At 41.7% G+C, this 27,939-nt stretch overlaps 2 protein-coding genes across 4 annotated transcripts in view; both read left to right on the forward strand.

Annotated features, from left to right (window-relative positions):
- POLA1 (DNA polymerase alpha 1, catalytic subunit) overlaps positions 1 to 27,939 on the forward strand; it is a 295,823-nt gene that overhangs the window by 261,546 nt on the left and 6,338 nt on the right. Inside the window, exon 37 of one of the 3 annotated variants that reach the window (XM_036016711.1) lies at positions 3,296 to 3,302. The exons of the other annotated variants lie outside the window; for them this stretch is intronic. Within the exon in view, the coding sequence (XP_035872604.1) occupies positions 3,296 to 3,302 (7 nt within the window). The remainder of the gene's footprint in view (positions 1 to 3,295; positions 3,303 to 27,939) is intronic. 3 annotated transcript variants of the gene reach the window in all.
- Positions 17,799 to 18,190, forward strand: LOC114504575 (60S ribosomal protein L37a-like). The gene is given in 2 exon segments (XM_028522270.2): positions 17,799 to 17,987; positions 17,989 to 18,190. Coding segments are annotated over 2 exon segments (321 nt in total). The 5' UTR covers positions 17,799 to 17,808; the 3' UTR covers positions 18,131 to 18,190.

The following is a 27,939-nucleotide window of genomic DNA, read 5'->3' on the forward strand; positions in this document are numbered from 1 at the left end:
TCTCTGAGCTTCCTGGACTTCCTAGAAGTCTATTTCCTTTGCCAGAATGGGGAAGTTCTCCTTTATTATTTGTTCAAATATTTTCAATTTCTGATTCTTCCTCTTCTCCTTCTAGTACCCCTATAATTTGGATGTTGGAACATTTAAAGATGTCCTGGAGGTTCTTAAGCTTCTCCTCTTTTTTTTGAATTCTTATTTTGCCGTTCTTTCCTGTTTGGTTGTTTCTTTCTTCCTTCTGGTCCACTCTATTGTTTTGAGTCCCAGCTTCCTTCCCATCACTATTGGTTCCCTGTGCATTTTCCTTCATTTTTCTTACCGTAGCCTGCATTTGTTTATCTAATTTATGACCAAAATCAACCAGTTCTGTGAGCATCCTGATCACCAGTGCTTTGAACTGTGCATCTGATAGGTTGGCTATCTCTCAGTGGCTTAAAAGGATGGATTCAGGGGCTTTCAAATCTGTTTGAGCCATCTTTTTTTTTTTTTTCCTTTGGTCTGGTCGCGCCTGTTACGTATGAGGGGCGGAGCCTTCGGTGTTCAGCAGGGCGGGGCACCCCAGTCGCTGGCTTGTGACGTTGTATATGGGGGGCGGGGTCCGAGAGAGAACAATGGCGCTTGCTCTGCTCTCCACGCGGCACCTCAGGCCCTTCCGCCGCTTCCCCTGAGCAAACTAGGCCCCTCTGGTGCCGATTCCCGTGGGGGTGGGCTTGTGCGCCCCGTGGGACTTTCCAAGGACCTCTCCTGTGAGGCTGGGAGTTTCTTCCTGGGCCCCAACCCCCCCACAGGTGTTCTCAATCAGTGCCCCAAGGCTCTATTTCCTGGCGCTGGGACCCTGGGTTGCGCGCATGCGCGCAAAGCCTTGCTTCACAATTCCCACGTCACTGGGTCTGCCGGTTTCCACCCCTCGGCCAGGGGCTGCCAGCTGCTGCCTTCATCCTCAGGGTCCACCCGCCGCGGTCTTGTTGCGCCCCGGATGCCTTAAGGGCTTAAGGGCCCGGTCCCAACGCTGTCGGAGACCTGTGCCCTGCTGCCCGACTCCGCCCCTCCTACCGGTCTGGATGAAGGGGTCTATTTTAACTCCATGGTTGTCCGACTTCCATACAGTTCAATTTTCTGTCAGTTCTGGTTGTTACTCTGTTTCTAAATTGTTGTTGTCCCTATCTTGGTTGTGCGAGGAGGCAGTGTGTCTGCTGGTGCCTCCATCTTGGCCGGAAGTCCCCTTCCCCTCTTTCTAAAAATAAATTTTATAAAAAAGAAGAAGAAGAAGACTGATGGAGCAAACCAGGTGTAGGAAAAATAAGAATGGTAGGGACTGTGGCAAAGAACACGTCTTTATTCATGGCTCTGTTCACCAGACATTCTGATTTCTCAAGAGGAGCCAGACATGGAAGTTTCTGGAAATTGTCTGACTTTTAAATGTTGGCTCAGTTTTTCATTTCATTTTGTTGTGTTTAGTAAACACTGGGGAATACTCTGTGGAGATGTGGGAACTCTCTTACATTCGCTGATGGGAGTAAATTGATATAAGAAATATGGCAATATCTAGTCAAATTGAAGACATGCGGGCATGACCCAGCAATTGCACTTTTCCATGTATGTGCCCTAGAGCCCCTCACACACTGCCCTCAAGGAGTCTTGTAGGATGAGTCTCTGTGGGCATTGTTTACAACAGTCCCCCAGGTAAGCAAGCTGCAGATAGACACATGCTTATGAAATGATTTCTGTGAGTTATATAAACAGTAGAACAATAGTTATGAGTTATTTATGCTTGTGCATATACAGGAAGGGTATAACAGAAATATATCAAGGAGTCACATCACCTTCAGGGGAGTCATTACCTATAGGAAATGGGGGTGGGAAGCTAAGGTCACTGGGAAGCCACTGAAAATTTTAAGCAAAGAGGGGACGTGGTGTGATCTGATCTATCTATCTGTCTATCTATCTATCTATTTGTTTATTTTTTAAGATCTTATTCGTTTATTTTTAGAGAGAGAGGAAGGGGAGGAGAAAGAGAAAAATCAGTGTGTGGTTGTCTCTCTCACACCCCCAACTGGGGACCTGGCCCACGACCCAGGCATGTGCCCTGAGTGGGAATTGAACTGGTGACCCTTTGGTTTACAAGCCAACACTCAATCCACGGACCCACACCAGCCAGGGCTGATCTGTTTTAAAAAGTCACTCTGGCTGCTTTATGGCCAATGTATTATAGGGGGACAAGAGGGGGAGCAGGCAGAGCAGGTGGAAGTTGTTAAAGTGGGAGAGTGGTAACCTCAGTGCCTAACAGGGGTGGGGTAACTCTAAGCCACGGTGTCTCAACCTTAGCGGGGTTGCCAGTTGCTGCTAAATCACTTTGTTGTGAGGCCGTCCTGTGCACTGTAGGAAGCTTAGCAGCATCCCTGGCCTGCACCCACTAGATGCCAGGAGCACCACTTACCCCCACCCCCAGTTGTGACAACCAAAAATGTTTCTAAAGGCCCCAGTTGAGAACTGCTACTCTAAGCAGTATATCAGTAGGTTCTGGGTATAAAGGTATACATTACTGATCCATTTGTAAGAGGAGACCAGGTAGAGTGTCAGTTAGTTGGGAAAGATTTCAACTAGGAGGTCAGATTTGAGGTGATCTTTGCAAGGGGATGGAATACATACAGAGAGATTCCAGAGTCTTGAATATTTAAAAAATAAGACAAACCTCATAGACACAGACAACAGTGTGGCAATGATCAGATAGAAGGGGGTGGGGGTAGAAGAGGGTCAAGGGGGGATAAATGGTGACGGAAGGAGACCTGACTTGGGGTGGTGAATACACCATAGTGTATAGATGATGTACCATAGAATTGTGCACCTGAAACCTACATAATGTTATTAATCAGTGTTATCCCAATGAATCCAATGAAAAGGAAGAAAACTTAGAAAGCTTTTCCTTAACCTTATAACCCCTCTAGTTAGTTTATTCCCTGCCCCTGCTTCTTCATGACTTCTGAGCTTCTTACAATACAGCTGTATGTAGGCTCTTCATTTCCCTAGCTCTTAGTTCCTCAGCAGTACTAGTGCTCACACAGGGGCCCCAGAGACTTCCTAGCTCCCAAACCCACTGCCATCTTTCCGGTCTATCTTTATTTTACCATTGGCCTCCCGACCCTGAGTGTTTTCCATGATTCAAATTACCTCCTCTTACATAATCAAAAATGTAGACCACACTTTAATGTATAGAAATATTAATCTCTTAATATAATTGGAAGTTTTGTGTCTCCTCTGTATCAAAGAATATTATGTAAGCATTAAAACTCACTTTTCCAGAAAATGTATGATATACAAGGCAATGTCACAGTGCAGATTAGGAAGGACAGGTTTTAGACCTGGGCAATCCACAGTAACACACACGTATATTCATGCACTTGAGTTTAGCAAAAGGCTGGCAGGAAATGCACTGAAATGTTAGCAGTCGTTTTCCTGCCAGGTGACATGTTACTTGTATAATTGGCAAGGAGGGAAGGGGCACTGGCATCGTTGGTTTCTCCAGTTTTCAAAAGTCAACTTATTAAAAACTAAAGCCATTGTCTTCCTCTTTCTCCACGAGCTGTTTCTTGTGCCCCCAGTCAGTGGCATTCTCCATCTGTCCTGCTACCCAAGCCAGAAGTCATCCCAAAGGCCCTTCTCTCCTCTTCCTTCCACATCCAGTCCACCTCCAAGGTTTATAAGCCGATCCTGCCTTTACGTCCATCCTGCAGCTTTAGCTGTTGGCATAGTAGTTTGTAGTTTGCTCACTTGCATTTCTGCTCTTCTCTCCCATCTTGTTTGCGTGGTATTCCTTATGAGTTCAGAACCCTACTGCAACCTGCTTCCCTTCCAATCTTTAGAATAAGAAGAAACCTTCTATTTACACTTTGAAAAAGATTTCACTTGTGATGTGATTATATCATTCTTCCCAAGGTTAATTGTATTGTCAGACCAGCTTACTTTGTTTTATGTCAAAGGAATGTCAGGCATCAGCAAGTAGGTGCTGGGTTACACCTGGAGTATGCATACTTCTTGTCATTCCTAAAATTACACACACACACACACGTGCACCCTTAAGGCCAACCCTAAAAGCACACCTGACTTATTTCCTCTTACTCCGCCTGCAGGAGAGTCAGAAGAGTCCTCCTTTCTACTTCCTCTCCCAAAATAAGCAAGAGTCTCTGTCCTCAGTTAGGCCCCTCCTAGCCATCCCTGGAGCCAAGAACAAGTTTTATCTGAGTGCAGCCAACCCTCCCTCGCACTCCTCCACCTCAAATGCCCAGTAAACCCTAACCTGGGACCTTTATAAAAATGCCAATGCCCAGGCCACCCCCACACCGTTTCAATCCAACTCTCTGGGTAGGATCCAGCAGCTGTCTATTTTAATGCCAATGTGTGGCCACAGTTGCAAACCACCGCTCCAAAAGTCTTTCTCACCTTCATGCCACTCAGCCTGTTCCTAGACTTAAAGTTTTTGAGAATATGGCCATTGGGTTCCATCTGGGAAGAGCATTACATGGTTTGTCATGACAAACTGGAATGCTCCCACCCACTGATAGCTGTCGTTTATTTATCAGTTATGTGTCAGGCACTCTGCCATGTCCCTTCTCTGTATGTTCTTTCTGTTTTAACTACATCTTTATACATATTATATTTATTTTTTGCACTTGACTGTATTTTACTGTGTTTAATGTTAACTACAAAATGGGTCTCATTATTACCATTTCACAGAGAGGAAAAGGAACTGTAATGGAGATTAGATGATGGGGTCAAAATCTCACAACTAGCAAATGAGGGGGAACAGTTCATAAAAATATTGATCACATGTTAGATCAAGAACAAAGAAGAGAAAAACTAAAAAAATTGTTTGACTGTGTACTAATTACAATCAATTATACCAACAGTTTACCATTTGTGGCTAATTATAATATAGCACAATAATGATTATGATTATAAATACCATTAAACAGATATCATATTAACTTGGGCAAATTCCTTTTGATTACAGAACAGCTCAAATCTTTATTATAAATAGGTGTGGAATGAATAGGTAATAATCATAGCTGATATTTTATTGAGTATTTACTATACACGAGGCATCACAGTAAGTGCTTTACGCACATTTTATTTAGCCTTATCAGAAACAGAACTTTGAGGTCCATACTATGATTTTTCCAGATTTAGTGAGATATAATTGATATACAACATTGCATAAGTTTGAAGTATAGAAATTAATTATTTAACATATGTGTATATTGAAAAATAATTACCACAGTAAGTTTAGTTAATATCCATCACCTCACGTGGTTGCAGGGTTTTTTTTTTCCTCCTGATGAGCACTTTTAAGATCCACTCTCTTAGCAACTTACAAATATACAATACAGTCTATTTATTAGAGAAGAGGAAACTGAAGCTAGGGTAGATTGAGTAGCTTATCTGGTAAGTGGCCCATTCTGATCTTCAGTCCAGGCCTGTGGGACTCAAGAGTCCACACTGTCCCACCCTTCATGATTCTATGTCTTTGCTGAATGTGCTATAAATGAATACAGAGGTGCGTGTACAGTCAGCCTTTGCGCTTATTACTAACGTGGAGAGGTTCTCTATTCAAAACTTGTAACGTGGCTTGTGAGATGGGGATAATTATTTTAAAAGTCTACAGGTGTTTACTTCTATGCTATTAACAGTTTTCATTTTGAATATAGATATGGTAACTTCATGAAATCTTCCTGCTATGTAAGAACAATTCCTATTTATTTATTTTCCTCTCCCTTCAATTGCGTAAAACCAATCTATCGTCTTAGATTAAAAAATAATAATTTTCAGAGTCATCTTAGTTCTTGAATTGTGTGTTTTGTTAAGGAATAGTAGAATCTGTGTATATTTAAAAGAATCATTTTGTATTAAAAACTGACCCCCAAACATGCACATAGAAAAGCTTGATTAGTAACAAATATTTTATGAAATATTTTAGGTTGGGAGGTACTCAATTCAAAAGATTATCTCTAAATAAAATAACAAAACCTGTACCTAGCTGACCCTCAGTACAATAGCAGTGTGCTATTATGCCAAGAAACTAAATGGCATGTCCAATTCCAACTCTAATTCATGGTGATGGAAGAAGAGCCACTTTGCCCCACCCTGATTCAGACCAGTCGTGCAGGCGATCCTTTGAAAAGACTCTTTGTCTTGTCCTTGCCGAACCCCTCTTCCAGGGGTCACAGCTGGTGGAGAACCCCTAGGCTTGGGGCTCAGAAAAGCTGGCACCCCCTTGCTGTCCCTCTGTTAACCCTCCAACAGATTGCCTTACTCCTCAGAGATGTTGCAGAATCAGGAGTAACTTAGTACTATTTCAGTAATTCCTGTCCTTCATAGAACTGGCATGTAGGCTGAATAAGATACTGTATGTGTACCTTACCTGATATATAGTGATAAGTCTATAGTATTGAATAATACAGAAGTGTTTATTTATAATTATATAAGGAATCCATAGAACCTTTTCAAAGTTTCCTTAAAAAAAAAATAGAAAGCTGAAGTATTGGGCCAGCAAAACCCTATCTGGAACCATTTAGATAGAAATAAGTTATACCTGATTCCCTCCTCCCTCCCCCCCCCCCCCTCTCTCTCACACACACACACACACACACACACACACCACCCCCAAACTAATAACTCCCTGCCAGTCTTTTTTGGCAATATAGAACTCAGTTTCAAATCACTAAAACTCTCATAACCTAAAAGATTTGGTGTTTGAAGGAGTTTGTGCCTCTGCTGCTACTGTTTGGGTGTGCCCTACGTACTTGTGAATCAAGGTCTTTTTGCATTATGATGATCTAGTGCAGCGGTTGGACACTCAGGCCCCTTTCAAGGGTCAGATGTCAGGTGGAGGGAGGTGTTGATTTCTGGGAACTGTGGAATGCACGTCCTACCCAAAGGCATTCAAATTTTTTAAAAAATCTGAACACCATTAGCTAGACAAAACAATCTTGTAGCTGTAGTCTACCGAAGATCCACCTCACTAGCTCACAGACAGACCTTCAGCTGCTAAATGTCTTGTGATGGTTAATCCTACCCCCAGGATGGAAATACTACATACCACTTTCTACTTGTGAATAAGTTGTCTATATACGAAGATGTGAGTATCCCAGGAAGCTTACAAAGTTATTTATAGTTATTAGGTCTCAAAATTAAAAGTATTTTAATAACAAACAACGACAGAACTATTTCTACCTGAATTCTGATGTTTATATATATATATATATATATATATATATATATATATATTATACTAGAATTCTTAAATTATATAAAATATCATCCCAGCATTTGTATGTCTTATTTTAACTTAAGGGCCTTGCCTATAGTAGGCACATAAGAAGGTGTTGAAATTAGGTAGTTGACACCAAATAAATGTTCACAATGTAGTATTATGAAACCTGTAACTTTAATTTATGGGCAATATTAATATTGTACATTTTGAAAGATACTTGATTCCATCATGTTAACCTTGAGTAATTCCCAGTAGTTCCTCCAAGATTCTAAGAGGAAAAGGCTGTGGTTAAAGTCTCAATACCCTGGACAGTTAGTACATCAATCAGTAAAAGAACATACATTGTGGGTGCCCTAAACCAGGTCCCGACTCCATGCCAGACACAGTACAGGCCCTCTGCATGCATTAGATCTCAATTTACTCCTGATGCTGCTTCTCCAAAGCACTCTTGCTGTTTCACTCATTGCAGATACTGATCCTCAGGGAGATTGCCATGTGGGTGGTAACAGGCCTTTTTGCTTCTAAATGCTATGTTAGTATGCTGGAAGCATCAATTAGCCCTCCACTCCACCTCCCCAAAATCATCGATGAGGCCATGAGTGAATCAATGGGAACAATTGAATGAACCTAGTTAACCTGGTAATGGGTCCTCCATATCAGCTTGCTCTAGCGAAGGAAGCATTCAAGTCCTTAAAATTCTCAATAGAGGGTATGTGCCCTCATCGACCAATCTGCCTGGATATCACACACTTTGCTATCAGTGTACAGAAGCAGTTTGTACTAGAATTCTATGCAACAATAGTGCATAAACTAAAAGCCTACTCATTATTGGAAAACATTCTCATATGCTGATATCAAGGCAAGCTTGATGAATGGAAGATCAATGTTTCCTTGAACTTCTAAGTTTTCTTCAGACTCTCACTCCAGCCATATTGATGCTTTCTTGGCTCAAATGTGACTCCTTCTGTGGAACCTTCCTCTGGCCCTGTCACATCCTCATGTAGCAGTTGGGAAATTTAATCACATCTGCTTCTTCCCATGCACCTCTCTTCCACTGAACTGTGAGATCCTGGGGGCTAGGGCTGGTTGCTGTCTTTTTTCCTCTTTGTATCACTAAGCACTGAGCCCACCATGTCTGTTGGTGGATGCTTGCTGCATGACTGATGAATGAATGAATGAATGAAAACTGACATAGCCTCCTGACCTCCTATCATCTAGTTCTTGGCAAGTCAGGAGGCCAGGTTCTTTTGCTGAGTTTGCAAGTTTAACTATGTTGTGGCAATTAGTGCATTGACTTTCACAATTTTAGGGGGAAAGAAAGGTGAGCCGTCAGCCAAACCCCTTCATTACAAATAGCAAGAACACTGGTACAGGAAAGTTTTCTTTTTCCTTCGTATGTTTTTGCAACTTTTAAAATAGTTTCCAAAGTTAAATCTGGAACTCTCTCCTTAAGAGTCCCTGGTATGCAGGAGAAACAGAGGTATCAGAAAAGAGTCCCCTTTCCTCAATCTCCTCACCCCTAGGGTACAGTTCAAATAAGGAAGGCTTCTGAAACTATCTCACATAGCTTGTAAGATGGCAAAAGCCAAATATTTAGTAATGTCTATCCGACATCTGTCTTCACAATTTAAGTAATGTTCTAGAATACACGAGGTCTGTCCAGAAGATACCCAGCCACGTAATATGAAAAATAGAGACATTTATTGAAGAAGATACAAGACACAGTTGTACATAGGACAATGACACCTCAGTCCCCTTCCTTCAAAGTAGGCACCTTGGGACCTCACACAGTTTTCCTAGTCGCCATCAGCTGCCCCATTGTATTTTCCTGTATCTCATTGACAGTCTGAAATTTCTTCCCTTTCAAACGTGATTTTAGTTTTGGAAAAAGCCAGAAATTGCAGGGTACCAAATCTGGGCTGTAGTGGGGCTGAGTCACCTGGGTGATTTGATGTTTCACCAAAAACTTTTCACAAGACATGATGCATGAGCAGGTGATAAAGTTGATAAAGTTGCCATGATAAAGTTGTCAATCACCAGTTTCCCATAGCTGTGGCCTTCTGAATCATCTAAATAGTTTCCATGGAGGAATGCTCAAGCTTCATGCAAAATTTGATGCAGATTCATGGTTCTGCTCAGTCATTTTGAATGTGACAGCCACACAATACACATGCTGACTCAGTAGCATCAACTGCCCCCACTGACTAGTACAGTGAAGTCATCATTGTTCACGCATGCACATCCCAGTCTACTCTCCTTGGCTGCCAGATTATACTGATGTCATGCAAACTGTTCTTGTTATATTAACAGTGGCTGGACTTTTTCCAGACAGACCTCGTGTTATTGTATTTATTCCACATATTTATTTATAGTTCTCATTTGAAAAACCAGTAACTCTACTTTAACCACAAGATTTTATCTTTCTTCAAGTTTTCAAAAACATTTCAGTTTGACTAATTGGACTTTAAACCTTGAGTACTAACCTTGCCTAGTATTAAAAATATAGCTTCTTTCCAGTGCCACTTAATGGAAAATCTCTTCATGTTCCTCAGCACAGCTGCTCTACGGTATATTCCCATGTTCTACAGGGGAGAATCAGAAAAATGCCACTGTCACCCCCGCCATCCAAAAGCAAGTTTATTGGAGAACCCCAAGTGGGCCTTCTCACCCTCCTCTCCAGTCTGTTGTACTTTTTCACCCTCTGGCTTATCAAGTCCTTTAAAATTATGAAGAATGCTTTATGTCAAAAAAGCTACTTGGATGGTTTGGACGTCAGCGTTACAGAATACATTTTAACAACACAGTAATAATCAGAGTGAATATAAGAGCCGCGAGATAACATGGCAAAGTGTGACAGCAATCATTTCTTCACTCCTGCCCCATTTTTCCGAAGCAGATACACTTAGCGTGCTCCTCAGTGGTAGTGTGTGTAAAGGATGGCCTCCAAAAAAGAGATTGGCAGCTTTAATTTGTTTGATATGTGCAATCATAGTCCGTGTTAAATTCAAAATGCTTGTCCAATCAAGGATTCAATATAGAAAAGAGGCAGTAACAAGCATGCAGCATGCTGTAATAAAGAAATCTGTTGATTGAAAACAGTTTGTATATTTTGGAAATGATAGGGAATGTAATTGGTAAGAAAGAAAAGGATAGGGCTTCATAAATAATGGGAAATAGAGCATATTTTTTAGTGATAATACTAACTTGATTTAATAACATTTTGCTGTTGCATTTTCATATGCCAGAACACGAGAAAGGTGGGTCCTTTCTTTTTATTCTAAATGTCACCATTAATGGAGCAACCTCTTTTATTTTTGTTTTCATGAAGAGCAGCTTTAATAGGTTGAATTCAAGGCAGCAGTGGGTGACGTGCTCTGATTCTTCAAGAAGCTTCACCCAATATCCTTCTTTTGTTTTTTCATCTAAGAAGGGTAGATAGGCATTTATTTATTTTTTTTTAGTTACAAGTGCTACATGAGTGTATTTTTGTGGTAGAAGATCCAAAGAGTAGGTAGAGAAGTGTATATCCCCATACCCACTCCCACTTTCTTCCCTTGGCTTACCACAGTGGTTTGGGGGGTGTCCTTCCAGCATCTTTTTGCATATATATCTGGATGGAGATTCATATGTAGATCATTGGAGGGGCAGCAGTATTAAGGAATTGGATTTTGCAGTCTTGGCTGGTGTGGCTCAGTGGATTGAGTGCTGGCCTGCAAACCAAAGGGTCACCGGTTTGATTCCCAATCTAGGACCCATTCCTGGGTTGTGGGCCAGGTCCCCAGTAGGGGGCACATGAGGGGCAACCACACGTTGATGTTTCTCTCCATCTCTTTTTCTCTCCCTTCCTCCTCTCTAAAAAATAAAAATATTTAAAAATTGGATTTTGCTATTCATGTCATTCTCAAGCTTACTTTCTGCACAAATATAAATATATAAAGTCACACCCTGGAAGGCTGATATTAGCAACTCTGTGCAAGCAGTGTGTTGGTGATGTGGACACCGGTGGCTCTGTCTTGGGTGGTTTGGCCTCTTCACCAAGCTCCACCCCAGTTGGCCGGTGTCCAGCGTTCTTTTCTCTGAAGAATAAAATCTTCAACAACTTGAACTTCAACTTCAACTAAATACCTGTCTCTTGTTATGTTTATTTTTCTCCTGTTGTTTAGCTCCTTTCTCCATTACTCCAAAATCCTGCATTTAGACTTAGCACTAGTAATTTCATTTTATATAAAAATCCAACCAGTCAGAAAGTTCTAACTAGGAATTTCCTCTGTATTACATTGGTGGGTATTCATGATGATGGCATACTCTCTGACTCACAAAAGAGACTGCATAGAACATAATTTTGCTATTAACATGTGCTATTATATTAACAGTTTAAAAAGTGGCCAACAGTCCTTTGTTACCTTTTTTCACTAATTATCCTATTGAGGTAACCAAAGACCTGGTTCCCTGCATTCATTCTAAATAAACTGGATTTTACTATATAAAAAATGAAATTACTAGCAAAAGTGCCACAGGTAGCATGTTATTGAATTATTTGCTATAAGAAGAATCCATTTTCTTGGTAAGTTTGTTTTGTGTGAACTGCATTTCTCCCTCTCCAAGCATCTAGCAATGTGGCACTTGGATTCTAAGTTCACCGAATTTTCCCCTCTGTTCATTGCCATTAAACATGTAGTGAATGTCTGTCTGCCAGGCCATCATTGTTCAAAGAGACAAATAAGATAGTCTCCTTGTTCTCTAAGAATCCATAATTGAATAGTAGAGAGGGAGCCTGCATAGAAGAGTGGTTCTTTCCCTTTCTTTAAATACTAAGTATGTGTGTATGTATGTATGTATGTATGTGTTTTCCAATTACAATTGACATTCAATATTAGTTTCAGGTGTACAGTACAGCGGTTAAACATTTATATAACTTGAGTACTTTATCTCCCTCCTCCCCAATAAGTCTAGTACCCCCCCAGCACCATACATAGTTATTATAATATTTCCTATGCTATACTTTATATTCCTGTGATTATTCCTTTTTTTAATTTCTGTTCTTTTTTTTTTAAAGATTTTATTTATTTTTTTAGAGAGGGAAGTGGGGGAGAAAGAGAGAGAGAGAGAAACATCAATGTGTGGTTGCTGGGGGCCGTGGCCTGCAACCCAGGCATGTGCCCTGGCTGGGAATCGAACCTGCGATGCTTTGGTTCACAGCCCGAGCTCAATCCACTGAGCTATGCCAGCCAGGGCTCCTGTGATTATTTTGTAATTAGGAATCTGTACTTCTCAATCCCTTCACCTTTTCCACCCAGCCCTCCAACCCCCATTCCATCTGGTAACCATCAGTCCGTTCACTGTATCTATGAAACCTTTCTGTTTTGTTTGGTAATTTATATTGTTCTTTGGATTGTACATGTAAGTAAAATCATAGGGCATTTGTCTTCCTCTCTCTGACTTACTTCACTTAGCATAATACCCTCTAGGTTCAGCTCTGCCGTTGCAACTAGTAAGATTTCATGCTTTTTTATGGCTGAGTGGTATTCCATTATGTATATGTACCACAGTTTTTTATCCACTCGTCTATTGATGGACCATTTTCACAGCAGAGATGTCATAAATTCAATGTTTGAGCAATTCTTTCCTAGGCTGACATTCTCTTGAGTAGCTCACTATTCATCATTGCTTGGGTTTTCTTCTTTTCCATTAAATTCCCAGCCACCCAGGTGAGTGGGTATTTTATTTTTTAAAAAAACTCACTTAGCAATTGAATGACAGGAAAAATTCTCACCCTGAGGAGGAGTCCTGGTATTTATCGGCGCTGTGAAGACTGAGTCTGTCTAACACAGATGTGGCTATCCTGTGGGAGTGTACTTTGGACAGTGGTTCTGATCCGGGGTAGTTTTGTCCCCTCGGGGACAAAAATCTGGATGTTTGCTACTGCACCCAGTGGGCGGAGACTAGGGATGCTGGTTAGCATCCTATAGTGCGCCCAGCACAGCCCCACAACACAGACTTACCAGCCCGCAGTATCAGCAGGTTAAGAAACCGTAGCTTCGGGCTAGTGAGATGGCCGTGGGAATATGAGCTGGTTAGGAAGCGTCTGGGCTACTGTACTAAATGCTGAGGAAACCCTACTAGGGGTGTCCAGCCTTTTGGCGTCTCTGGGCCATACTGGAAGAAGAGTTGTCTTGGGCCACCCATTCAATACACAAACACTAATGAAAACTGATGAGCAAAAAAAAAAAAAAGGTTTTAAGTAAATTTACAATTTCGTGTTGGGCCGCATTCATAGCTCCCCGCTGCTGCATGTGGCCCTCAGGCCATGAGTTGGACCCCCCTGCATGTAGACAGTATTTTGTCAAGTCAAAGGCCACTAGGAGAAGTAAATGTAGTGATGGTTTTCTGGGCACAAGGAAAGCGGGCCTCAGTCTTCAAGTGACTAATTTTGTAAGAAGGCAGCTATGTTGCCTGGCTCTGGAATAGTGGTGTATAGACTTTTGGCCTGGGGACTCCTTTACATGCCTAAAAAGTATTGAAGGACCAGCCCTGGCTGGTATAGCTCAGTGGACTGAGCGTGGGCCTGTGAACCAAAGGGTCACCGGTTCAATTTCAAGTCAGGGAGGGAGAAAGGGAGGGAAGGAAACATCAGTGTGCTAGAGAAACATCTATCGATGACCCCTCACATACCCCAACCGGGGACTGGGCCTGCAACCCAGGCATGTGCCCTGACTTGGAATTGAACCCGCAACCTTTCTGTTCACAGACCAGCACTCAATCCACTGAGCCACACCAACCAGGGCTGTTCATAAATATTCTGATAAACATATTTCTGTGTAATTGCTTTCCTTTATAATCCTAGCTGTTTTATTTTACCTATATATAAACATTCCGAGAAGGTGTCAGTGGCGTGGCTTTAGTGAACTGCCTGCCAAACGGGTCATTGGTACAAAAATCCTTAAGAAGCTTTGCCCTAGAAAGTTACAGAAAAGCATCGCTAGGCCATTTTGGAGAAGGCATCAGGCCCAAAATCAAGTCAAAATCAGGACGTGTTCTAAGAAATCAAGTGCCAGTGCCACTGTTGTCACTCTGTTTCTTGCCCACCTCTGTGCGCAGGCGCAGCTTCAGATCCTCACAGTAAATAGTGTTCATAGTAAATAAATACTCTTCAGTTTTCAAGAAAGAGTTCAGCACCCATGAAGTATGTTTTAAGAAAGTTTCCTTTAAAGTTCCCGTAATTCATGTAATAACCTCCAGCCTTCTCTGCGAACTCAGTCACCTGAAGATTTTGACAGAGCCATGGTTTCCTGCCACTTGTTACAGGTTAGCAACACTTTCCAAAATGCCCGAGTACCAAAAGTTCAGTATGGCTGGTTACAGAGAGCAGTCCCTTTCCCATAGTGCTCCCATTCCCCAGACTTCAACTGCTTGTAACTCGTTCTGCTGCTCTTCCTAGTATCCACCTCCTAATCTCTAAGTGACGCGCACAGAGTGCATTATCCAGTCATTTCCTGCAACGGACAATGAGGATCTGGCGCCCTGCTGCCACCCCCACCACACATATGCACGTCTCCCACCTCCTCTGCCCCTGCCCTCCCCATGCTCATGAGGCACGTATAGCACGATTCTGGCAGGTCAGTAGTTAGTATTTATATATACATACCAGCCCCGCTGCTGGTTATCTACACCTGCACTTAGTCTAGTTCAAACAGATTTGGTATTTGGGCTGATGGATCTCATGGCCTGGTGCACAGCTGTTCTCCTGGAGATCACCTCTTACCCTCATCTGGCTATTGCCCTCACATGTCACTCACTTCCGACTCCTTCTGTCCTCGATTCGATATCTTTGTTTACTATTCCTCTTTAGGAGAGAGGTAGGGTGACTCTTTCAGAAGCTTCCATAGCACATAAAGTTTTTGAGACCTTGCTTCCCTTAAAAAGTCCTTAATGCACCCTCATACCTAATTGTAGTGACAGAATTATAAGCTGGAACTTGGTTTCCTTCACACTTTTGGAAATGTTGTTCTACTGCCTTTTTTGGAAACATTTGTGATTCCCAAGCCTTTCCATACGTGACCTCTTTAAATTGCCTGTTCCTTTTTAGAAAGGTATAGGATTGCCTTTGCACCCAGTCAGGGATGCCTTCATGATAGTGTGTTGGTCTGGGCACAGTTTTCTTTTTTCTTTCTTTCTTTTTTTTTTTTTTTTTTTTAAGATTTTATTTATTTATTTATTTTTAGAGAAAGGAGAAGGGAGGGAGAAAGAGAAGGAGAGAAACATCCATGTGTGGTCGCCTCTCACACGCCCCCTGCTTGGGACCTGGCCTGTGACCGAGGCATGTGCCCTGATGGGAATCAAACCAGCAACCCTTTGGTTTGCAGGCCGGTGCCCAATTCACTGAGCCACACCAGCCAGGGCTGGGTGCAGTTTTCATTCATGGTGTTGGCCATTTGGTGGAGAGTTTGGGGAAGTTTTCTTGTATTTCTTCTTTGATTACCTCCTCTTCGTTTCCAGTGAAAGTTTTTCTTTCTGCTATTATGCTTTTAATTTCGAAGACCCTTTTCGAGTTCCTGAAGTGTTATTTCATGGGTGTAATCTGTCAGTTACTTGAGGCATTTTCTTGTGCCGCCAGTCAGATTCCGCACAGAAGACTTTTCTGATCTTCTGCTTGGGGTTGCGGGTGGGGATCAGCCTGGCTGCCAGTATCTGGGGGGAAGGGAACTCAGGGTCTCAACACGAGAATGCAGGGTGTGTGCTCCTCATTTTGGAGATGCGCACCAGAGGATAAGCCTTCCTCCAGAGTGGAGGTAAGGGTCTGGGGTCTGTTCCTGAAACATAGTTCATCCATCTTCTAAGGATTCCCTTTGCCAGTTCTTCCAGAGATACCTTGAGGCACCAATTCATGAGCGCTTGGGAGTTCTATGGGATAAACTAGGTTCCTTTGCAGCCCTCTCCACTGCCAGCTTAGAATCCAGCTTCCTAAAATCTTACGTAAATTACCTCTTGTTCTCTGCTTTCTAGGTTTTGCCTTTGGCACCTCCACTCCTATTACCCTCTTCCTTGAAGTTTATTATTTCTTTTAAGAAATTCTTTACTATAATTTTAGTGGAGATTTAGGACTTTACAGAGCTAAGTACATATATTTAGTGTGCCATCTTGAACCAGAAATTTGAGGGTTTGCACTGTAGGCTTATTTGTGCATTTTGAATTTTGTCCAAATTTATGTTCTAGGTATTAAAAAAATATGTGTTTGTAAGGAAAACTTCCTTCTCTTTTTCTTTATTAATATTAAGGAAGATCCCTGGCCTGGTCAGTCAGTAGACTGGAGTATTGTCCCGATATACCAAGGTTGTAGTTTCAATCCCTGGTCAGAGCAAGACTCAACCAATGAAGGTATAAGTGGAACAACAAATCGATGTTTCTCTCTCTCTGTTTCTCTCTTGCTCTCTCTCTCTCCTTTCCTCCCTCTCTCTATAATCAACTAAACATTAATAAAGATATATCCACTTAAATCTTTACTATTATTTGTACCTTCATGAAATCCAAAAGCCTTAAAATACTGAATACAGGAGATTTGCAGTGGTCTTATTAGCTCATCTTCCATCCAAGTCAAATGATAGGAAATAGAGAGGTTTCTTTTTACTTTTGGGGTAGATTGTAGATAAGTCCCACAAATCAAACTATACAGTAGTACTAAGTCTGTGAATAGTGATAATAATAGCTAACATTTACTGATCACTAAGCGCCAGACACTAACTACTGTGAGCGTGAGCGTGTTCTGTGTTTTATTTCATTTCCACGACAACCTTATGAAGTAGGTGCTGTTATTGTCCCTACATACAGATGAGGAAGTGGTGGTACACAGAGGTCAAGAAACCTGTTCAGGGTAACAAAGCAAGTTGATGGCAGAATGAGGATTCAACCCAAACAGTCAACCTCTAGAACACATTTTAAACTTAACTGCTACATGCATAATGATAATGGTTTGTAAATTGTGTGGATAACTAAAAGTGACGTCCCCAACTTCATTATACATGGCCCCAAACTTCCTCAGTGGACCAGTTGTCGTAACTTCACCAAGTTACCTCCTTTTTCTGCATAAAACTTGACAAACGGTCATTAGACTGAGGGGGAAATTTTTGTTTTTTAAGATTTTATTTATTGACTTTTAGAGGAAGGGGGAGGGAGGGAGAAAGAGGGAGAGAAACATCAGTGTTTGGTTGCCTCTCACGTGCCCCCATGCTGGGGAACCTGGCCTGCAACCCAGGCATGTGCCCTGACTGGGAATTGAACCAGCAACCGTTTGGTTCGCTGGCTCACGCTCAATCCACTGAGCCACACCAGCCAATTTTTTTTAACTGTTTGTCTCAAATTTGCATTAACAGAGAACTGGTTGGTATTAAGATAATAGAATAAAACTTGATTTTCATTGCATGAAAAGAATGTAAATTGGCCACTTACCCTAAAGTAGTATGAGAGAATCCAAGTGATAAAACATGTCAATATTTCTCTTCTTCTCTTTATTAATAATTGAGGGCTACTTTAAAATCATAAAAGATTATATGAGAGCTTTAGAGCTCTTGGGGTCCGACCTCCTTTGCAGCAAAATGGCTAAACGCACCAAGAAAGTCGGAATCATTGGTAAATACGGCACCCGTTACAGCGCCTGCCTCAGGAAAATGATGAAGAAAATTGAGATCAGCCAGCATACTAAATACACTTGCTTCTTCTGTGGCTAAACCAGTGAAGGGGCGAGCAGTGGGGGTCTGGCTCTGTTGCTCCTGCATGAAAACGGTCGCTGGTGGTACCTGGACCTACAACACCACTTCCACTGTCACAGTCAAGTCTGCCATCAGAAGACTGAAGGAATTGAAAGACCAATAGAAGCTCCACAATTTGAAACATTGCTAGCCTGTAATAAATAGGTTAATTTTATGTAACCAAAAAAAAAAAAAAAGCTTTAGAGGAATTTAGATGTTCTTTGCTAGACAGGCATGTTCATTTTTATGAAACTGACATCACTGTTAAACCATTTGTACCTCAGGTTAAAATTTGACCTATTCTATTGCTGACTGAGTCATACCAGGTCACTGAAACCTAAAATAAGTATGCTCTAAGCATTGGGTGGCCATTACCTATTTAGAGCCAAGCTCCACTTAAGACACATTGCCTTGCTTTTGACATCACTGAGGTGGCCCACACATCCATCACTGGTGGGCCCGTATTCTCATTAGCTCTCCACACAGGAAAGGATGCCAGCAAGATGTACAGTAAATTCGGTGCCATCTCTTTGGCCAAGAGTTCAGACTAGTGTTCTATATGTCAGCCCATGCATTGCTGACATTTTTTTCACACTGATGTATTTTGTGATTTGATTTGACCCATGGTCCATGTGAAACCAGACAGCTACACTTATAATAAGGGTTCTGCTCTCCAGTTTGTCTCCATTCTGAGAAATGCCAGAAAGTGAGTATTTTGCATTTAAAGGAAACATGTGGAAACACCTGAAGAATGCTTTCACTTACATCCAGTGGGCATCTGTGCCTCTCAGTGGTGGGACCTCTGAGCACGAATTCCAAGTTAGACAGCGTGATGCTGCCCCTGTGTTTAAGTGGAAAGGCCACCTTAGCAAGTACAGTAAAATGACTCGGGTTAGTTTACAGGGGAAATTTTGCCCCTTGAGTTGGGGATTGGGGAGTGACCTGCAAAATCCATGCACTGTGGAAGAGATTTGGACCCTATACTTTTCCTTTAGGGATTTGGGTTTCTCTGTGTGTACATTAATAGGAAGGTGTAAAAAGAGAGAGAGAGTCATGAATTAAAATCATGTTATGGTAAGTGTCTTTGCCTTTTCAACTATATGTTTCTCTTTGCAGAACTGAGTCAGGAAAATCATTCAGGTGAAGACTATGCATTTTGGTGTTAACATGATTCCACTCTTACAGATAGACAACCGGTTAACAACTTGAAATGAGGCGGTGATGGCTTTCGAAATGAAATAATGTTTGATGTCACCTCGGGTTTCTCTCTGAACTTTGGCCATGTTGTGGGAAAGCTGGGAGGAGGGGCATAGCTCTGTCAAGCACAGAATTACACACAAGGGGAAAAATTAATCTAAATACTGAGGGAGAAGCCTGTGTTCTCTTGCATGATATTTAGCAGCAAGAGCAAGGAGAGGGATGTTTCTTTCTTTGTGTAATGTGCAGTAGTTACAATAAACACAAGATTTCCAAATCTCAGAGGACTCTCTTGACAGTTGCTTGATAACAGCTTTTTTCATTCCATAGTTTTGACAGTTTGTGTGTGTTGCCATATCTAGTGTAAACTAAAACATCACTGTCATTCTGTTTTTCTTTTGTATGTGGCTTCTTTTTTTTTTCGTCTTTAAGATAATGAAAAAGATGGGCTTTTCACTTGTAGATTAGAGTAAGGCAAGTTGTGTGTGGAGATTAGCATGTGTTTATGAGTTTTGAAAGATCCAAGTTGACAGCAGAACACTGCTTTAAATAATTTTTTTTTCTCCATATTGCTTCGGGAAAAGTATAAGTGGGATGTATAAGTTTTCTCTTAAGCTTTTGATAAACAGCAAGCCTTAGGCATCTGTGTGGGTACCTATATTATTTATCTGTGGTAATTGAAGATGAACGAGTACAATAAACATCTCTAGCGCTCCTGGCTGTGCAGCCTTTGAGAAATGGAAAGCGAGCTTTTCCTTGGCGGTTACCAGGGTCTTTCCCTGTTCTACCTGGGTGCTTTTCAGTTAGTCCCCAAGTGTGCTGCTTGTCACCTGATCGATCATTCCCCCATCCCACCCACTTCTGCCAAGTTCATAGCTAAATGAAGTCATCGGTCCGATTTAGAAACAACAGAGTTTCGTTATCGTGGTTGACTTATCTGGTCTTTGTTGTCTTGGAGTAACTCTAGAAACTAGATTGTGTTGGCACCGTTTGCATGGCTTCAGGGGAGATGAGGGGCCAGGAGCACACATCTGGGTCATAGAAGTCTTTACTTACCAGATGCAAATTCTGGATTTCCCGAATTCAGGAAGAAGGCCCATTCTGGAGGGACTGGCCCCTCTCCAGCCCCGATAACCTTTGATTTGTAGAAACCTCGGTGAGGTTATTTTGCCATCAAACCAAATTTGCTGTAGCATAGCAAAGCTCCCAGTGCCGTCATCTGGCATGTTACCGACAAATTCCAATTATTTTTCCACTTCGAGCTATTGTTAAACACTACAAGCTAGCTGACAGTAAAATTATAAATACAGGTGTTGTCACACTACACTATAATCAGAATTTTAATTTGAATTTTCGTTTGTAAAGCTTTTTTTTCCCCCCATGGGAAAATGGGAATAGAATTAGTTTTATTGACAGTAAAAAGACATTTTGAAAGCTTCCTAAATCATTACCTGTATTTAGCAGGAGGAAAAATTGTACATGTCCATGTAAAAAGAAGAGTTTTATTATCACATATTTACTCATTATATTTGGTGGTAAATAAAACGGGGAAGACATGTTTGACAAATGATTGACGGAACTCACTGGGTTTTTGCTTCATCGGAACAATAGACAGACATAAATATATATTTTGCTTTTGTTTTGTTCTGCTATTACTAATACAGACCTGTAGACAAAATCTTCTTCTAACAAATTAACTACAGCCTGTTGGAGTCTGCAGGCAATGCTAAACTTTTTATTAGGCAATTTTCTCTTCTTACCCAGATTCATCATCTGTGGCGTTCTTTTTTCCCTTCTTTGCGTAGTGGTTGGAGTGGGTTCCCCCTTCTCAAGTCCCTTTTTTTTTCTCTCTCAAGGCATTTAGTGTCGTGTCTGCCAGATTTCAGTGATGAGCAGCGAATTGCTTTTAAAGTGGGCATTATGCCAGTTCAGCAGCACAATGGAAAACCAATCTTCCACCGTTCTACTTTTGATGCTGTTATTGTAGCATTTTAGATAACTGCTGCCACAAAAAAAAAAGCGAAAAAAAAGATGTGCTCAATTGCTACCAGTTAGTCAAGTTAAATCCAGAGTAGCATTAAAATTACTCTGAAAACTGTTTGTCAGAGGTCATGTGCCGTCTGTGGCTGCTGCACATAGGATAGATGTTCTGCTCGGGTGGGTTTTTTTTCCCTTTATTATTACTGTCACTGACCAGCTCTCTAAATAGCCTTTCACTACCTGTTTACTTATTGTCTAAACCTCCCTGTTGAAAAATGTGTCAAACAGAAATGTTGAAAAGTTTCTTTAAAGTGCTGGAAATAGCAGGAGAGTGAGTTGTTCAGGGTGCTAGAGTTTGTACAATGTGAAAGCAAAAAAAAAAAAAAAAAGTGGGGGGAGAGCAAGAGCATAATTCTCTGGTTTCTATAGCAAGATTACTGTTTTCTTCTTTTTATCTTCACTTCTCAACTGCTGGGTTCACCGTTCTACTTTTTTTAATAGCACAAATGGAATTTATCCTCTCTCCATCTCGAGTCCCTTCCCCCCTCCACTGGCTTTTCTTGTGAATGAAAGGGACTCCTACTATGACTATAGGACAGATGGCAGCTGTATGTGTTGTATTTGATGTATTTTGGAGTGAGCCACATTTTTAAATTCAAGGCCAACAGATATGCTATTTTGAGGTCAGCAGTAACACTATACTTCAAGCCTGCTCCATTTCCTCGGAATTTCAGACTTTAAAAATTACATAAATAACCTACAATCTGTGCTCAAAATAATTGAATTGTGATCTATTAGATGCATTGCAGTAATAATAAACACCACTCAGATTTCTGGGCTGCCTTTTTTCTAAAGAATGTTTATCTTTATCTCTAATGGATTTTTCTCCTTATATTGATCATACCTGTTCTATCATCAGACTCCAAGCCTTATAAAGGCAGGCATTTTTGTCTGTTTTGTTCATTCCTGTATCCCCAGAACTTAGAACAGTGTCTGGCACCTAGTAGGCACTCAGTAAATATTTGTTGAACGAGTTAATAATAAATGCTTCTCCTGTGGGTTCACGGAATCGTAGCGGTTATTTGCTCATGAGGCATATGGCCATTTGGTGGTAGAGGGGAGGAATGATTGATTAGTGCCCCACCAGTCAGTATTTATTAACTCCGAAGTTCTCAGCCTTATGGTTCTCCAGAGTTCTTTCCCAAGTATCATTGGTTTCCTGGGCTTATATTCAAGCCCATTTCAGAGCCATATTTTCTTTCAGTTTCTAAAGCATGTATGAAAAGGCTTTGATAATGATACAGTCAATATTCATAAACAGCCCACTCCCGAGTGCCATCTAGATGAATCCGTTGCATGCTGTCCAGTGTGTGTGAGTGGTCTTGTCTTAATATGGGAAGGAGACCACCCTGTGTGGTGGGATACATACATGATAGCAGTTAGAGCTTTCTCAGCAGCATTTTCTTTTCCCGTGGAATTGTAGTTTAGGCATTCTGTAATTCTGTCTTATCTTCCACTACCTGCCCCCCCCCCCAACTTCCTGCTTCCATCTGCAATGTGAAGGAAATGAGGGCTGGGAGACTGCTTACCAAGGTCAGAGGCTTCAGAGAATTCGGTGACTTAATCAAGAACTGTACCACATAAAAAACACACCGCTTTCCCTTTTAATCATTGAGTTGTAAATGTGACATAGCTTTAAATGGATAGCAACAATTTGCAAATCAATAAGACCCGTTTTGTAATTAGCTTTGGACTCAGCATTAAAAAGTATACACTGAGGTTATGATAGTAAAAATGCAGAACATTCTTTCTTGGCAGCTAAAAATGTGCGTATTAAACTTAGAGACGTGGAGGTGGTGAGTTTTCCCAGCTACTAACAGATTCTCTCAAAAGAGTACTTTGATAGAGGCCATTTTTTAAAAGTAGCAGACAAAAACGATTTTCTTAAGTTTTACCACAAGAGTTTTATGCATTTCTTTGAGAAGAATCTAGAATGTTTAATGGAACATTTCCCAATGTGCTTATGCCATCTTTTCCTCTCCAGTATCATTAGTCTTTCACCCAAGAAGAGCCAAAGTAGGAACTGAAATAAGGATTCAGGTTTTTATTGGGACACATTTGAACACATATGTTTTGCCTTATAAGCCCGAGAATCAACATTTGACACAGGGGAAAAAATGAACATGTCCATTGTAGCATCCTGAGTCAACATTGGCTAATTCGAAAGACTTTCAGTTGCCTGGGCCAAAGATGGAAAATCTTATATAAAAGAGTGCCGAAGAGGACTTGTGCATTTTTAAAGCTCAATTGTGCAGGCTGGGGAGTAGGAGGATAAGGGTTTCTCTGGGTGTCCCTCTCCACGGTCGGGGTGTCCAACCTGTGGCCCAACACAAAATCGTTAATTTACTTAAAACATGATGAGATTTTGTTGTGATCACATGTCACAATGTATTGAATGTGTGGCCCAAGACAACTCTTCTTCCAGTGTGGCCCAGAGACACCAGAGGGTTGGACACTCCTGGAGGAAAGACGTATGGCCTTGCAAAAAAGCCTTCTGGTCCTGTTTCCTCTTGGTTATAGCATCTCTTGTGTTTAACTTATGGGGTTGTTGTTAGGCTGAGATAATAGAATGTGTATGTTCTTACCCCTCTTTATATCAAGAATTGGCAGATTTTTTTCCTCTATAAAGGGTCAGATACTACCCTGGCTGGTGTGGCTCAGTGGATTGATTGAGCACCGGCCTGTGAACCAAAGAGTAACCGGTTCAATTCCCAGTCAGGGCACATGCCTGGGTTGCGGGCGAGGTCCCCAGTTGGGGGCATGCCAGAGGCAACTACATATGGATGTGTCTCTCCCTCTGCTTCTCCCTCCATTCCCCTCTCTCTAAAAAAAAAATAAATAAAATATTAAAAAAAAAAGAAAACTGTAAAAGGCCAGACAGTAAATATTTTCAGCTCTGAGAACCAGCCCATCTCCATTACAGATATTCACCTTCACTATCGTGACTGACCGCAGACAATAGAGAAACAAGTGGGCATGGCTGTGTTCCAGAAAAACAAGTGGCAGCCTGGAGCTGGCCTTCAGGCCATAGTTTGCTAACCCTTGCTGTAATAATGAAAGGTGTAAAATACCGCCAACTATTTCTTCTGTGCTTCTAGTAAATAACCCCCCATTTGGCAGCCAGCCAGTATGATCAGTGCTTGGCTGTCCTTGTAAGGAAGAAACCTAAAGGGACCATCTGTTTCGACAGAAAGCCTTGTTCAGTAGCGTTTAGGTCAGCCTTTCCAAATACTTGCTTGATTTTATAGAGGGACTTTAAATTCCATCCAGCTTATATTTATTAGTGGCTTAGCTCAGGCCACCTTGTCTCCCGGAAGCCTCCGGCTTTTCTGTAAGAACGTGTTCCTTCCATAGGACAGTCTGTTCCCTTTGAGTCTTGCTGTTAGTTACGGTGGAGAAGGGGTGCCAGTATTAAAACAGCTAACTCGGGTGGGGTGCTGCCGCTTATTACCTCCCCTGGACAACCCTGGAGGCTTTGGTCAAGTAGGACAGTTCACAAAGAGGGACAGTGGCCATCTTGATGAGCAACCAGTTAAGCTTTCAAGATATGTGGTCAATTCTGATGAGAATCCTACTTAAGAGTGTCCACTGATATATCCTGGAAGGGAATACGCCACGATCTTTATGTTTCCAAGAGACAAAATCACATTAGCTTAATGGAAGACCTCATCCCAGAGAGAGTGCAACGTATCAGTTCATAGAATTCAAGAAGGTAAAGGTTGCTAAGCCCGATATCCTGAAAACACTGGTATTTCGGGCTCCATGGTTGGTTTTCTAAGTGGCTGGATTGCTTGAATATTTAGTTTGTATCTGATGAGTCAGAAACCCAAAACCATATCCATTTTCCATAAACATTAATTCCAGAGCAGCCAAAAAATGTACCTGGTACAGAATTTGCCTTCATATATTCTCCTTGGATAATGAGTTTGCTGGTAAGCAGTCATTTAAAAATATACCTTTGACTTTCTCTGTCTGGTTTCTCTCAGATTTTTTAAGGCCTCAGATCTTCCCCCATCTCTTAGGGCATCCCACACCAAGTCAGTGAGTGTTTTATAATATATATATACCAACAAGTTGGTAAACACTATATTTATTCATGTTTCCCTGTGTTCCAACCATTTGTCCAGAGTGCTGGCCCTCCCTGATAGGCAGTTTCTAACATGCCCACCTACTGCCCAACCATACTACCAACCATTCACATAAATCGGAGCTCTCCCTTACCCAGTGGCACAGGCTGGGAGAACAGGAGGCCAATGAGAAAGGAAGATACCCACAGGATTAAGTAGCAACCATGTCAAGGCCCATGTTCTTTTGCCTGTATCCTCAAGAGGACAAGGGCTTTGCTGGTGACACAGACTGGGGTGTGGTTATGCAGATTTGCTATACCCTGAGAACTTTTTCTTCTCCCACTCCAGTGTCAGTGACCATTGACACTGGACCATAGCTTTTACTAACTGTCTATTGCCATCATTGTCAATAACTAACATTTGTTGAGCATTAACTTGATCCCAGACACTGCCTGGGCACACCAACCCTTCAACCTACTTATTCATTAAAAAGTGAAGGAGAATAGCCCTGGCCAGGGTGGTTCAGTGGGTTGGGCGCTGTACTGGTCTGGGCACACTGTCTGGGTTGTGGGTTCGGTCCCAAGGTTGGGGCACGTATGGAAGGCAACCAGTCAGTGTTCCTCACATGGATGTTTCTCTTCCCCTCTCTCTCCCTCCCTTCCCCTCTCTCTAAAATAAAAATGAAAAATGAATTTTAAAAAGTGAAGGAAAATAAGCATGGGCTTGACATTCAGAGATAAGAGCCCAGAAAATGAGTCCAGAATTTCTGATCCTGAAGCCAATGTCAACTGCCCATCTATAGTGACTGCTCTTAATACAGATACACCTCCTTCCCCTCCCCTGCCCGCTCTTCCCCGCGGGAGTGTGTTGGCCCACGCCCACGCCCACGCCCTGCTAACTCTCCAGGGAAGATGATTTCCAGCTCCCATGGGTAGTACATGTCACCAGATAGTATATTAGTCAGTCTGAACTTTTCAATGCACCCAGGTTTAGAAACTGTTTAAGTAGAGATTAAGATCATTAAACATCAAGATTAGAAATGGTATGTGAACAGTAAAGCAATTGTGCATACTTCTTGGATATTGTTGGCAGACACAAACCTTTGAACAACTAGAGTGTTTCTCTTTTAAAGAGTGTATTTATTCTTACTTAGAGGGGAAGGGAGGGAGAAAGACAGGGAGAGAAACATTTGATGTGAGAGAAACATCAATCTGTTGCCTCTCAAATGCCTCCAACCTGGGACCTGACCCCGCAACCCAGGCTTGTGCCCTGACCGGGAGTCAAAATGGCGACCTTTGGGATGACGCCCAACCAACTGAACTACACTGGTCAGGGCTGAGCAGCTGGAGTCTTCAGGATGAATGGTATTGGTGGGAAACGTTATTTTGATGCTGTAAGGCTGTGACATCATTGAAATTGGACATGCCTGTAAGTTTTATAGTTCTGGTCCTTGTTGGGGGAGGTGTAAACTTATCAGATTCTGGGAATGTTTTAAAAGCAAGCAAACAGCCCTGTCCAGTGTGGCTCAGTAGGTGAGTCACAGGGCATTGTCCCGCAAGAAAGGTCACAGGTTCGATCACCTGTCAGTGCATGCCTGAGCTGTAGGTTTGGTCCCTGGTCAGGGTGCATATCAGAAGCGACCTGCCAGTGTTTCTCTCTTGCATCAATGTCTCTCTCTCTCTCACGCTCTCTCTTTCTCCCTCCCCTCCCCCCTCTAAAAATAAATAAAGCCTTTTAAAAAGTAAATAAAAATAAAAAGCAAGCAAACACACACATTTCTCCCTCCTCCCCTTTTCATCACAAAAACCTATGAGAATGGAGTTGAATGGTGAAAATCGAATGGCTGTTTTGATTTTGAAAAGCAAACTTCCCAGGTGATTCTACTCTCCCACCTGCCAACCCCCACTTTGAGCCCTGCTGCCCTGGGGTCAGTCTTCCTGGTTCTTGTCTGTCACTGAACATTGATCAGACATTCGGGTATTTAGAATATTTCCATTTTCTCTTGACTTTATGGATATTAGAAAATAGCGCACACATCAAATTCCACTGTGCTTGCTATCTATCCAATTGGCTCTGATTAAATTACACGCTTGTGGAATAGAGTGCAATGAAGGATGTTGGCAAATTGCAGCTGTAGCCATCCCGGGGGTCTGGGGGGAAAGTGACGTGTTTTCTACTGGGGCAGTAACTTACAACCCTAGGCCTTCGGTAGAGTTTATCCTTCATAAAACTTAGTTTCACATTGGAACCTGCACTTGAAAGTCAACGTTTTGTTGCTACTTTTCTGTGCAGGTACAGTATCACAGAACCATTCAGAAACTAAACTTTTACTCGATGCATCCAGAACCGAGCTCTGGTAAAGTGTACAATACTCTTGTATACTATAGTAATGACCCTTTTTAAACATTAGAATAGTTTTTAAAAATTGCAATAAAGTCATTGTAATTTATAGACCATGCAGTAATACAGATACGTGTAAAATACAATCTGTGTACCTGATTGCAGGTAACAGAGTTAAATGTGCCAGCAATTTCAAACACAGCTTGATATTTCCTATAATAAAATATAATGCAAAAAATTAAATATCCAATATCAATGGATCCTAAATGGTTTTGATATTTCTTTTTGT

Source organism: Phyllostomus discolor, chromosome X (assembly GCF_004126475.2).
Source record: "Phyllostomus discolor isolate MPI-MPIP mPhyDis1 chromosome X, mPhyDis1.pri.v3, whole genome shotgun sequence".
NCBI lineage: Eukaryota > Metazoa > Chordata > Mammalia > Chiroptera > Phyllostomidae > Phyllostomus > Phyllostomus discolor.